Source organism: Rhinolophus sinicus, linkage group LG09, assembly GCF_036562045.2.
Source record: "Rhinolophus sinicus isolate RSC01 linkage group LG09, ASM3656204v1, whole genome shotgun sequence".
NCBI lineage: Eukaryota > Metazoa > Chordata > Mammalia > Chiroptera > Rhinolophidae > Rhinolophus > Rhinolophus sinicus.
Window position 1 is genome coordinate 39,682,402 of NC_133758.1, and position 14,414 is coordinate 39,696,815.

The following is a 14,414-nucleotide window of genomic DNA, read 5'->3' on the forward strand; positions in this document are numbered from 1 at the left end:
TATTTTTCACAGCCTTGTGCTTAACACTGAACAGCACTTCACAGTATGGTTGGCAGCTAGTGTCAACAGCAGAATCACTAATAAAGAGCTCAAAATATGAAAAATGTGGCACTAGATAGACTGTGACAAGGACACTTGTGTATAGTGTGAAAGCTAAAATAAGAAGGCAGAGATCACCTTGATCTACCTTAGCTGGGAACGTGTGCATTAGAAGACTCAAATTTTCACCATTCTGGACATACCTGTGAATGGCTGAGAAATTGCCAGGAGTATTGATTTTGGGCTTATAAATAAATTTTGCAATAGGTGAATTTGCAAATACGGAATCTACAAGTAATGAGTATCAATTGTATATTCCTGATAGTACCAAAGAAAGAATTGGATAATCAGAAGAGAAATAGCAAAAGGTGTCTTGGGTATTCAAAGGGAGAACATTCCATTAGGGCCTTTACACATCACTTTTTAGGGTACTTCCCTCTGCCTGTCACCAAGCTGGATTAGGACTTGTCAGTGGTCCCATAGGACCCTATGTTCACCTCCACTGTAGCCTAAATCATATTCCATGGTAATTGTTGGCTTATATAGCTGTCTCCCTTGGGCAGGGCTAACATTTCACTGTGTAGTTTACCCAGCACCTAGAGCACATCTACATGTAGTATATTTGTTGAAGGTTTTGGTGATTAGAAACACCTTCGTGAAGGAATAGGTATTTGATAATAGACCCTGAAGTCCTGGTAGGATTTAAAAAAAAAAAAAAAAAAGTTTCTAAATACTTCAGTTTGTATCTCTTACAAAGCCCCCTTCCCGATATGTTTTTTCTTTTAAAATATAAACTGAATACCATTATTATCTAGTGAGATTTTGATAAGCAGAAATTGAGAAAGGGTATTCTAAGCAGAGGGAAGATTATGAGCAAAGACATTAAGGTGAAAAATATAAGTCAAGTTTAGGTGACTGGCCCATTTTGACACATCCAGGTGTGTGAAAGGGAGCAGTGCTAGGTAATCTATAAATGCAGATTAGGCTGGTATAGTGGAAAGCCTTGAAATGCCAGACTGTTTTCCCCTTACTTTGAAAGGTCAGGGGGACCATGAGAAAGAAACAGGTGACCAGTGGAGGGATGAGGGTGTTTTGAAAAGATTTAATATGTTCTTCTCTCTGCCTGAAATGCCCTTTTCCTGCTTGTTCATCTGGTAAACTCTAGTCTCACTTCAAGAGTTAGCTCAAAGTCTCTTACCCAGAGATTCTTTTCCTGTATCTCTTCGGTATAGGTTCTTCTTGGAATAAAAATTAGAAAAGAAATTGGGGGATGGAGAAGGAGAAGCACTCGGGGGACATGAGGGTTAATACCAGTTCCATGGTAACCAAAGGAAGAGGTAAAATGCAGAGTAAAGGAGTAGAATATTTTTGTTGTCATGTGCTCCTTAGACTGAAGAAGATAAACACTGAGAAAAGGCTGTGGAATCCAGTGACACAGTGGCCAGAGGTCCTTTCTGAACAAGCAGTTTCCACTGAGTAGTTGCACACAAGCTGGGTTAGGGATTAAGGACTGAGTAGGAAATGAAAAGGCTGAGACAGCACTAAATTCTTATCTTCTACTTTGTAGTATTTAAGAACAGAAGGAATGGCTCCTTGGCTAAGTGGAAGACGTCTTAGGCAAAGAGAAATTTAAGCATGTTTAAAGTTAAGGAAGACCAAGGCAATAGATAAAGAGCTTGATGATTTAATTATGACAGAAAATGAATTTTTAAAAAGGTAATGCTTTGATAATAGCAGAAAAGAAAGTAGAAACATAATTGATAAAAGATGCTTAATTTTTGTTGGAGACAAATTTAAACATAACTGAAAGACAAAAGAGAAGACCTAAGAAATGGAGACACCTACAATGTTTTTGGAGTGAAAAACTCAGCATCAAGAAACGAGCAATTCTCCCCAAATTAATCCATAAATTCAAAGCAATTCCAGCCAGAATCCTCAAGGGTTTTGACAGAACTTATCTAGCTCATTGTACATTTACATAGAAAAGCCCAGGGCAGAGAATTTTAAAGGACAAGAGAAGCAGGGGGCTTGCCCTGCTGTATAAAAAGACTAATTATGAACCTATAGTAAGTAAAACATTCATTTATTCAACAAATGTTTATTGAGTGCTTATGTGCCAGATATCTTTCCAGTAGTTGGAGAATCTAGAGCAGTGAAGATGAAAAAAAACGAAAAACAGGCAAGTTCCTACCTTCACGTAATAGGGGAGGGCCAATAAAAAGCAATATTTAATATGTCATGTGATAAGTGCTATGAGAGAAAAAGAGGCAAAGAAAGGGGATCAGAAGTGTGTTGGGTGTATAGAGGGTTGCTACTTGTAAAGGGTGACAAGAAAAGCTCTCTGGTCGGATGATATTTAAAACTTGAAGTGAGGGAGCAAACCATGCCAGTATGTGGGAGATGAGCATGGTTCCAGGCAGAAGAAGCAGGAGAGACTGTTTATGTGTTGGGAAAAGCAAGGAGGCCAGTATGTCCACAGTAGAGTGAAAAAGATGGGGAGTGGTTGGAGGAAGAGATTAGAGAAGTGATGGGAACTGGATCATGAAAGGGTTTGTGGGTTATTATAAGGATTTGGCTTTGATTCTGTGTGAGATGTGAAGATGTGGGAGGGTTTAGAATGGAACAGTGATATGATCTGACTTACGTAATAAAAAAATGATCACTCTGGTTGTTGTGAGAATAGATTCTAGGACAGCAAGGAGGAAAAAGTGTTATCAGTTAAGAGGCTATTGGTTGGCATAATGATGGTTAGAGATGGTACTGGCCTGGATCAGGTTAGTGGCAAAGTCCCTGTGAACGCGAAAAAGTTGTTATTGGTGTTCAAATATACTTCTACCCTGTAGTTTATGTTAGTAACCAAAGTTGAACATTCCTGTTAAAGTGTTCTTGATAAAAGTCAAGATGACACCTTCTGAAAAAGTGTGTGTATACACACACACATATAAGTATATATGTATATACACACATATATATATATATATATAAATACAGATATCATAAGAGTTATATCTGCATTATAGAAAATTTTACGTATAGAGAAAAAACACAAATTACCAAAATACAACCTTTGTTACTTTGACATATTGCATATCCTTCTAATCTATTTTCATACCTGTTTTAGAATATTTTAAAATTGCAAAACTAATGCTTTTTTATGCTCAAAATGAGGAAAATGAAGTGTAATCAACTATAACCCAAACATTCAAAGATTAAGTTTTAGTTGTCAATGTTTTATGGTAGACTAGATTTTTAAAAATGGATTCTTCTGTGAGTGTCCTTTATTAAGTTTCTTACTTTTTAAATTGAGATATTATTGACATATAACATTATATTAGTTTCAGGTATACAACATAATGTTTTGATGTTTGTATATATTGCAAAAGGATCACCACAATAAGTCTAGTTAATATCCATCACCATACATAGTTACAAATTTTTTTTCTTATAATGAAAACTTTTAAGATTTACTCTCTTAACAGCTTTCAAATATGCAGCATAGCGTTATTAACTATAGTCCCCATGCTATACGTTACATTCCCATTTATTTTATAGTTGGAAGTTTGTGCCTTTTGACCCCTTTCACTCATATTGTCTACCCCCGCCTCAGACAACCACCAATCTGTTTTTTTGGTTTTTTTTTAAGTTTTAATTAACATATACCAACTCAAGGGTATAAGCAAAAGAATATCATGTATTCTTAATATAAGAATACAGAGGTATCTCATGGTATTCCAAAGCAGGAAATGGTGTTAGGCGTCAGAAGGGATGGAATCAGGAACCTGTTAGGAAACAAGATGGCTGCCACTTACTGTATGTGTATCTTCCATTGCGTGGTCTCTCATTTTGGTCTTTTAGCAGATCAGCTTTTTTTCTGTTTTTAAGTATAAATGATGGAAGATGGCTGCCCTGTAACTCTGTAAACAAGGATCTCCTAACCTCAGTTTTAAATTTCAGTGAGAGACAATCTGATGATACCTACTTGTGTTTGGTGTCTTCTCTGGTACAGTCATGTGGGACAATGTGGACAGGGCTACATGGTACAAACATGGCTGTTACAGCCTTTCCCTAGGGGTATAGAAAGGGCAGGGCTTAGGGAATGGGGAAAGGATGTGTGGTCTGGCAAACAGCTCAGAAAGTCTCTACTACTTTTAGTTTATGGCTTGTAAATAGAGTCGACATATTAAAATCCTACTTTTTGTCAAGCATCAACAGTTTTTTCATATTGTCACTGGAAGCATAGTCTTCAGGGCTCGCCTTTTGGATAATAGTATTTCACATGGGTATAATACAACGTTTGTCCCCCTAACTCTGTTGATAAGGACAACAATTATTTCTATATTTTTTCTATGATTAAATTTTCTTAATCTTTTTTCAAAACAAAGATGTTTAAAAATTTTAATCAAATTTGTTGATCCTCTTCTTTGATTTCTTCTGACACTTCTAAGCTTAGGTAGAGATTTGGTAAATATTTGATTTTATTTTTTCCTAATTTATCTATAATCACATTCATTTATTCATCAAATGCTGAGCTTCTGCTGTGTGCCAAGAACTATTATATGTGCTGGAGCTCCAATAGTGAACAAAACCCAACAGTCTCCATGCTCTTGGAGCGTGTGTTCTGGTGGGAGGAGTTAGACAAAACATAAATACACATATAATGTCAGGCAGTAAGGTGCAGAAAAATAAAATAGAATGAAGGAGATACAGAGTGATGGTCATGGGAAAGAGCTATTGTTTTGGAAACGGGTTACGGTAAGGCCTCCCTGAAGTGACTGAACATAGAGCTGAATTGAGTAAGGGAGTGAGCCCTGAGGATACCTGGCAGAGGAACCTTAAAAGCAAAGGGCAAGCAAGTGTGACAGCTCTGGGGTAGGAGAGCACTTGGGATATTTGAAGAAGAAAGCTGCCAGGGTGCCTAAAGCAGGGCAAGTGGGAGAAGATAGGTAATCTCAGAAAAGTAGCCAGAGACCCAGCCCTGTTTGTAGGTGTGGTTGGAGGGTTTTGAGCAGGAAAAGTGATGTGAGAATGTGTGTTAGGATGTGAGACATTTGCTAACCACTTATCTTTACTAATCACCTACCCTTTATCAAGCAATCTTTCGCTTTCTGTTATTTTGTTATGCATTACTCATGCATTTGAAGAATTTACTTCCTTCTTGTGTTTCCTATTCTCTTGCATTCCCTCATCTCTTCCTTCCTTCACCAGTATTGTACTTTTTTTATTTATTAAATTTATTGGGGGTGACAATGGTTAGTAAAACAATATAGGTTTTCAGTGTACATTTCTGTAATACATCATCTTTTTTGCAGTGTGTGTTCGCCACCCAGAGTCAGTTCTCCTTCCCTCACCTTATAGTTGATCTCCTTTACCCTCTTCTACCATCCCTCCTCCCCGTTTTCCCTCTGGTAACCACTAAACTGTTGTCTGTGTCTATGAGTTTTTGTTTGTTTGTTTGTCTTGTTCCTTTGTTGCTTTCAGTTTTATATCCCACAAATGAGTGAAGTCATATGGGTTTTTACTTTTTCTGACTTATTTTGCTTAGCATAATAATCTCAAGATCCATTCACGTTGTTGCATATGGGAGTATTGCATCTTTTTTATGGCAGAGTATCATTCCATTGTGTATATATACCACATGTTGTTTATCCCATCATCTTTGAAGGTCACCTTGGTTGTTTCCATATCTTGGCCACCATAAATAATGCTGCAGTGAACACTGGGGTACACACAAGTATATCTTTGTGTTTAAATGTTTTCAGAATTTTTTGGTAGATACGCAGGAAAGAGATTGCTGGGTCCTATGGTAATTCTATTCTTAATTTTTTGAGACACCTCCATACTGTTTTCTATTGCGGCTGTACCAATTTACATTTCCACCAACAGTGTATGAGGATTCCTTTTGTGCCACAGCCTCTCCAACACTTGTTATTGTTTTTCTTGTGGATGATAGCCATTCTAACAGGTGTGAGGTGATATCTCTTTGTGGTTTTGGTTTGCATTTCTCTAATAGCTAGTGAAGTTGAGCACTTTTTCATATATGTGTTGGCCGTTTGTGTGTCTTCAGGAATTGAAATCCAGAAATAAACTCATATATATATGGGCAGATAATTTTCAACAAAGGAGCCAAAAATATACAATGGAGAAAAAGCCTCTTCAATAAATGGTGCTGGGAAAATTGGAAAACCATGTGCAAAAGAATGAAACTAGACTGCTATCTGTCACCATATACTAAAATTAACTCAAAATGGATCAAAGACCTAAATAAACATAAGATCTGAAACAGTAAACTGCATAGAAGAAAGTATAGGTACTAAACTTATGGACCTTGGTTTCAAAGAGGATTTTATGAATTTGACCGCAAGGGAAGTAAAAGCTAAAATAAATGAATAGGACTGTATCAAACTAAAAAGCTTCTGCACAGCAAAAGAAACCATCAACAAAACAAAGAGGCAACCAACTGAATGGGAGAAGATATTTGCAAACAATGCCTCCTATAAGGGGCTAATAACCAAAATATATAAAGAACTTGTATAATTCAACAATACAAAAACAATCCAATTAAAAACTGGGCAGAGGAGCTAACGGTCACTTCTCACAGTATTGCACTTTTTAATGATTATTTTTGTAATGTTTTAATATCTGATAGTTTCTCCTTATCACTCTTCTCTTTTGAGGATTTTCTTGAACATTTTTATCTGTTTATTCTTCCAGATGGCATCTAAAATAAGTTTCATACATTCTTAATAAATACTTCATACTGTTGGCATCTAATTGAAATTGCATTCTATGTAAATTAATTTGAGGAGTGTTGACATTTTTATTTAGTTTTCCCATTAAGGGACAAATCTGTATCATACAAAAATTTAAATATGGGTCATTCCTATTTTTTACTTTATTTTGTTGTGATTGATAGGAAATGTAGTGCACTTTTGAAATGACTGGTATAGTGCCCATCCGGGTAGGGATGCTATTTAATTCAGTTCAAAAGCATTTTGTTGAATTCTTACTGTGTGCCAGGCATTTTTGGCGTTGAATCCGTAAATGAGGGCTCTGTCCTGGGAATTCAGCTAGTTAGCAGGAATTCAGAATTTATTTTTGGTGTTAGGGCAGAATTCTATAAAAGAAATGACATTGTCATTTTTGCTGCCTAAAGGAATAATTTCTCAAATGCCGGAATGAAAATAACAGAGTTGACAGACATTTTTATAAGACGTCTTCCGTATGCTAGCTAGAAAAACTAAAGTGATTATTAATTTCTCAGTTAACATTTTAAAAAGGTTTTTTCCCCACTGAAGAAGTAATACATGGTCAGCCCCAGTTTTATCTATTAGCCATTCTGTAACCCTACCTCTCAAATAAATCTGAAACCCATAAACTTCTCTCCGTATTTACTACTGTCTGCATTTTACTGCTAACTCTAGTCCAGACCACCAGTGTCTGTCACCTAGACTGTTACTGTTGCTTTGTGACTATTGTCCTTTTCTCTTGTCCACATTTATAAGCTATTTTCCACACAACAGCCACAGTGACCTTTTTTCTTTTTTTTAGATTTTATTTTTTTAATTGGGGAAGGGGAACAGGACTTTATTAGGGAACAGTGTATATTTCCAGGACACTGGGAATTTTTTATTGGGGATCAGTGGTGTGTTTTTCCCAGGACTCATCAGCTCCATCCAAGTCAAGTTGTCCTTTTCAATCTTAGTTGCGGAGGGTACAGCTCGCTGGCCCATGTAGGAATCGAACCAGCAGCCCTGTTGCCCAGAGCTCGCACTCAAACCAACTGAGCTACTCATCCGCCCTCCAGCCACAGTGGTCTTTTAAAAAATTTTTTTTTTATTATAGAAATTATCAAAGCTTAAAAAAAATAGAATAGTGTAATTAATTGATGTGTACTCATCACTGTCTTTCAGGAATTATCAATAATGATCGCTTTCCAAATATGTTATTTCATGTGTAAATGCTTTCTTATATTTATAAAAGATTAAGGTCTCCTTTAAAAATACCATAACCATGTGATAGTTGCACAACTCTGAATGTACTAGAAAGCATTGCATTGTATACTTTAGATGGAATTATATGGTATGTGAATTATATCTCAATAGAGCTATTAAAAAAACAGCCATTTTTGCATTATCCTATTAGTAATGTTACAATAATTTCTCAAAGTCATCCAAGTTCACATTTCCCCAATTATCCTTATAAAAATTTTTTAACACTTTGACAAAGTTTTAAACATAAGTCTGATCATGTTACTTTTGTACTTAAAACCCTTCAATGGCTTTTCATCGTATTTAAAATAAATGTAAACTCAAACTTCTTATACTAGCTTGCTAAGGTCTGGCCTACAAAGCTCTTACTTAATGTGGCTATCTGTATGTCTCTGACTGTATCTCTTGACAACTAAATTGTTCCTACCTCAGGGCCTTTGCATTAGCTGTCCCCTCTGCTGGTATGCCCTTCCCCTGTATTTTTACGAGGCTGGTTTCTTTCAATTTAAATATTCCTTTTTCACAGAGCCTTTCCCTGATAGTCCCCCAATCTCTAATCTAAAATGGTATCCCAGTCATTCTCTGTCAAATCATTCAGTTAAAAAATATTCGCATAGTATGTATTATCTGTTATACGAGTATATCCTTTTTAATTAATTTATTGTCTCTTTCCGTTTTTCTATACAGCACCCCCTTTTTTCTGTCATATTCACTGCTGAATCCCCAGTGCCTAAAATATTAATTGGTGCATAATAGACTCTCATTAGGAGGAGATATTTATACAAAAAATTGCCCAACCCAAACCAGGTGTTTGATATTTATAAAAACGTTATTTGTACATTGAGGCCTGTGCAGATCCCAACCTGTCTGTGGTTTGAGGTTGCCATCCACCTCATGAAAGCAAAGTAGGGGATTGTCTTCTAGGAAGACAAAGTCTTGTCCTCTGAAAAAGCCTCCTGTACGAGACTTCATAAATCTGAGTCTTCAGTTGAGGTAGAGAGAGAAGACAGTGGTTATAACCAGGAAATCCAGAGTAGGGTGTAGTCACCCCCAGAGTATGTTACTGTTAACCCAGGCTTCATGACAATCATTAAAGTGGATTCCTTAATAAAATAATAATACAATTTCAATAAAACAAAAAAGGTTATTTGTAGAATATATTCACTTACTGCATAAACAGCGTTCCAGAGTTCCAGGCTGATACGCTATTTGGAAGGGCTATTTTTTGCTTTAAATTTTTATGTGTGGCTTTTGTTTCTCTAGCAGTTAGAAGCTATCTGAGGTTACGAGATGATGACTTTTTTAGTTTGCATCTTTCATATAGAGTTCTCATTTCAGAATTCAACTTGGATAAACAAACTCTGCTTTTGTTGTTATTTGGCAAAACAGGGAGTACTTGCATATGTAAGGTTGAGAACTGTCATGTTGATGTCCGAGTGGACGGTGTCCGGTGTCCGGGGGTAAGGTGTCTGTGCCTTGGGGAGCTGGAAGAAGATGCATGGAGCCGGAGGCAAAGCAGACAGTTTATTCACAGGCTTCCTGGGATATAGCCAGGGGTTTTCATTGCTTCACACAGCTGGACATTCTCAGGTTACAACCTGCAGCCAGCAGCAGCCTCATAACTCACAGCAGCCTGTTTCTCAGCAGCCTGCTTCACAGCAGCCCAGCTCGGCAGTCGCCCTTGGGCACAGGCCCCACAGCCCCACATCTCAACAGCCCTGTACAATACAGCCCATGGCCCCAGCTGTATCCACTCCTCCGGTCCCCTAAAATGGCCAGGCCCCTTTATACCATACAGAGACAAAAGAGGCGCACAGCCAAGGTGCTTACATAAGCATATACACAAATAACAGCTTTAGGATGGACGGCGCCTGCGCTGCATTCCATCTTACTGGACACTGGGTGAGGGCCAGCAGCTGGCCAGGGAGGGAGCCTGACCAATTCTATTTTCCCTGTAGAACGTTACCATCATACCTTGCTAGTTTCATTCTCCAGTGTCACGTTTTCCTTTTGTCCCTGGTGGTGGACCATCACACCCCTAGTTTGTGAGTTATCTCTGCTACTTTTTCTCCAGTGAGGTAGCTTAAGAGTAGCTGTACTAGGCTGAATAATGGCCCTCAAAGATGTGATTAGTTAAGTATCTTGAGATAGGGAGATAATTCTGGATTATCCAGGTGGGCCCATTGTAATCACAAAGGGTCCTTACAGGAAGGAGGCTGAAGGAACAGAATATCGAGAGAGAAAATGTAAGGATGGAAGCAGAGGCTGGAATGATGTGCTTTGTGGATGGAGAGAGGAATCACGAATCAAGGGATGTATGTGGCCCTTAGAAGCTGGAAAAGGCAAGGAAACAGATTCTGTCTTAGAGCCTCGAGAAAGAATGCAGCTCTGCCAACACCTTGACTTTATCCCTGTGAGATCCATTTCAGACTTCCGGCCTCCAGAACTGTAAGAGAAGAAACGTATGTTGTTTTAAGCAGTAAGGTGTGGTAATGTGTTACATACAGCAGCCATAGGAAGCTAATATAGGGACTTAAGGCAGGAAAGCTTGAAGGATCCCAGAACCTGTACAAGGTGTTCTGAGGTTAATTTGATTTGCTGGTTTAATAGTTAGCTACTGAAAAGGAGCTTAAATAAATAGTTGAGATGGCAACTTTGGGTAGGTAATTTTGGGGGAGAAGAAAAAGGTGTAGTTGATGGAATAATGAAAGAATATTATGTACTGCAGCTGCAGCATCAATTTTATAGTGCGATTAAGCTCCTGATGGCTTTTTTCCTTGTATTTTACACAGATCAGAAACCCCTTGACCTGGCCCAGGGGGCTGAAGTGAAACACATTCTGGTGGGTAATAAGGTATGTAGCAATGGGTTCCACTTATATCATCATTTTTGGGAAAAAAATGTAATTCTTAAAATATGTGAATGCATTTTAAATGAAAATATGTTTTTCAATAGGTCCTCTACAAAGCATTGAAACGATATGAAGGCCCTCTCTATAAGGTAGGGTTGGGATGGTTTTTGAATTATGAAACTGGAAAGAATTCTCAGGTGTTCTGTTTTTGTTAAAATTTTTTTCCTGTTATTTCTGAAATATATGTGATTTAATCATTCTTGGATTTTTATAATGCAGCCATTTTTGACTGCTGGACTTCATTAGGTGTCCACTTACAGCAGTTACTACCTTTTGTGTTGATGGTCTAACACTTCTAGGTGACCATGTTTGCAGAAAGCAGAGTGGGGAAAAATACGTTTTTTTCTTACTTCATCATAGGATTATAGTATTTTTGTTATGAAGATTGAACCATGGAGGACTTAGGAAGAATTTAATATATGAATTGTCACAGAGCACACATAGTCTTTCTGTTTCTAAAAATTTCTATGTATTTTGGAGTTCATTTATTTTCCATGATTAACTATTTTAGAGCACATAATTTCTTCTGCACTTGTAAGCACTCTCTACATATTTATGTACATGTATGCTTATATTGTATGAAATAAATTTAGGATGATTCTCTTTTTTTTAGAAGTTCATTTGGGACTTTGAGGGAATTGTCTTTGCAGCCCACAACTGATATATTTCCTATAAATATCCCTGAACAGTATTGTCAGAACTATAAACTGTGCGCATTGTTCATCTTATCAGTATGGCATTTCTTCTGTTCCTGTTACCCTGTAATGGTCTGTTTTCATTACTGCACCTAGTACCTACGTTCATGTTTGATCATTTTTTAATGTTCAGTAGTACTAGTTGAAAGACTCAGGTAGAACTGTTATAACTTAATTACTTTTTTTTTTAATTAAAATTTATTGGGGTGACAATGGTTAGTAAAATTACATCGGTTTCAAGTGTACAATTCTGCAGTACATCATCTATATATCACATTGTGTGTTCACCACCCGGAGTCAGTTTTCTTTCCATCACCATATGTTTGATCCCTTTTACCCTTCTCCCTCCCTCCCCCTCTGGTAACCACTAAACTATTGTCTGTGTCTATGAGTTTTTATTTCTTTGTGTGTTTGTCTTGTTCCTTTGTTGCTTTCAGTTTTATATCCCACATATCAGTGAAGTCACATGGCTCTTGACTTTTTCTGACTTATTTCGTTTAGCATAATAATCTCAAGATCCATCCATGTTGTCACAAATAGTACAATTTCACCTTTCCTTATGACAGAGTAGTATTCCATTGTGTATATGTACCATATCTTCTTTATCGAATCATCTATTGAAGGACACTTTGTTTCTTTCCATGTCCTGGCCACCGTAAATGAAGCTGCAGTGAACATCGGAGCACAAATATCTTTACAGATAAATGTTTAATTACTTCTTAACAGTCAAAGGTTTGAATCTAGATGTTTTAGCTTGGAAAATCTTTGTTCTTTTTCCCCTTAGAGCTCAAGATTTTTTGGCTGGAGATTATTCTGGGTAGTGTTAGAACACGGAGTCCTTTCATGGTATAGGAAACAGTAAGTATTATGATCCTTATACTTATTAAATTTCAGCATCTAAAATTAGAAAAATGAAATGTTTTCACTTATCTCTTTTCCTTTTCCCTTGATAATCTAATATTTATTTTGAAGGCCTGATGCAGTCCATAATATTTATCGCCAGGGATGCAAACACCTAACTCAAGCAGTGTGCACGGTAGGATGACACACGCATCTTTTGCTCAAACCCTAAAATCAGTTCTGCAAGTGATTGCCCTAAATCATTTATATAAGCTGCCTTGTTAAAACTGGGGTAGAAAGTACTTGTATATGTTTTTATTTGAGAATAAGTGAAGTTGGGGGATCTTCGTTTTAAAACTGTGATCAACTTTTGTTTATCTCCACATATTATGGGATGAGAGATGAGTGATCTAAACACATTTACACAGAGCTTTTAACATTTTGTATGTGTATGTATGTATGTACATATACATATGTGCATGTCCCTATATGTGTCTGTGTGTTAGTACATGGGTAAATCAGGACAATGCAGATTTTTCTGATGTTAAAATACAGTTTAAAGCCTATGTCAAAATCAGGATTCTTAGGTTCTCCATATTCACATCTGGCTGTTTTACTTTTACCAACCAGGAGACAAAGCAAGTTTTTCCTCTTTAAAGATTAGTCTAAGTCTGTAGTGTAGACATACCTCCTTGGTTCTCACGTCAAGTCCTTCAGGGTTGTCAGCATGCCATGGCTGTCTGTGTACTCCTTAGAGCTCAATACCTGCCATTTCATTGTGACCATTCTCAGACCAGCATATGATATGATCTCGTCTTTTAAGGCTGAATGATATTCCGTTGTATGTATACACCACATTTTCTTTATCCACTCATCATCCATCAATGGGCATTTGGATTGCTTCTATTTCTTGGCTTCTATGATAATTGCTACAATGAACATGGGTGTGCAAATATCTCTTCAAGATCCTGCTTTCGATTCTTCTACCTTGAAGTGGAATTGCTGGATCATGTGGTAGTTCTATTTTAAATTTTTTGAGGAACTTCCATACTGTTTTCCCTCGCAGCTGCACCATTTTACATTCATTATCGTCAGTACACAAGGGCTCCAATTTCCGTTTCTTCACATCCTCACCAACCCTTATTAACCACTCAGGCCTTCTTATGCTTACTGTTTGCATAGTCTCTTTTTCTACTTCTGTCCTTTCAACCTATCTAAAATTTTGTATTTTCTGTCTTTTGTAGCTAGTATATATTTGGGTCCCTAACAACCATTCTGACAATTTTTGCCTTTCAATTAGATTTCTTTTTAGAACGTTCCACTTTTTAGAACGTTCCACTTTCTTATTTTGTCGTATGTCAGGTAATTATGGATTACATCTTTAATATTATGAATGTTAACTTCTGGAGATTGAAGATTCGGTTCTTTTCCCTATTAAATGTTATTTCCTTTGTTTCAGCAGGTCATTTTCTTGGCCAGGTTTGGACTATAAACTGTTTCTTAGACAGCAGCTCTTGTCCTCATTCAGATAGGCTGTATTTATCGGTTAGAGATGTGTGTACACAGTTTTGGGATCCCTCTTCTTCTGTCTCTTTTTTTGGGGGATTCCCCTACTCTCTTTAGTGTTTATGTTTCCCCAGCTTTGTTTTTTTAATTCCCAAAGACAGAAAGACTGGATTTTTCCACCTGTGCCCTTGCTGTAGTGTCACCATGTGGTGTACTTAGTCCCAGGTGAAAAACCTTGGGGATGGGAACTCATTGGCAAAACTCCTTGTTTCCTTTCCTCCAAGAGAATGTGTCCCTCTCCTCCCCCATCAGAGTCTGTCAGCTTTTGTTCACTCTCCAGTTCTTCCAGGTAGTGGCTATTTGTTTTGTGTCTAGGTTTTATAGTTGTTTTTTGCAAGGGGGTGGAGAGGTCCCCTGGTAGGGTCTTGAAGCAAA

General features: G+C 37.3%; 1 protein-coding gene across 4 annotated transcripts in view; it reads left to right on the forward strand.

Annotated features, from left to right (window-relative positions):
• OSBPL1A (oxysterol binding protein like 1A) overlaps positions 1-14,414 on the forward strand; it is a 211,418-nt gene that overhangs the window by 57,143 nt on the left and 139,861 nt on the right. For all 4 annotated transcript variants that reach the window (XM_019741214.2, XM_019741215.2, XM_074340215.1 and 1 more), the window contains 4 exons: positions 10,820-10,881; positions 10,983-11,027; positions 12,418-12,491; positions 12,606-12,669. In XM_019741214.2, the coding sequence (XP_019596773.1) occupies positions 10,820-10,881; positions 10,983-11,027; positions 12,418-12,491; positions 12,606-12,669 (245 nt within the window). The remainder of the gene's footprint in view (positions 1-10,819; positions 10,882-10,982; positions 11,028-12,417; positions 12,492-12,605; positions 12,670-14,414) is intronic.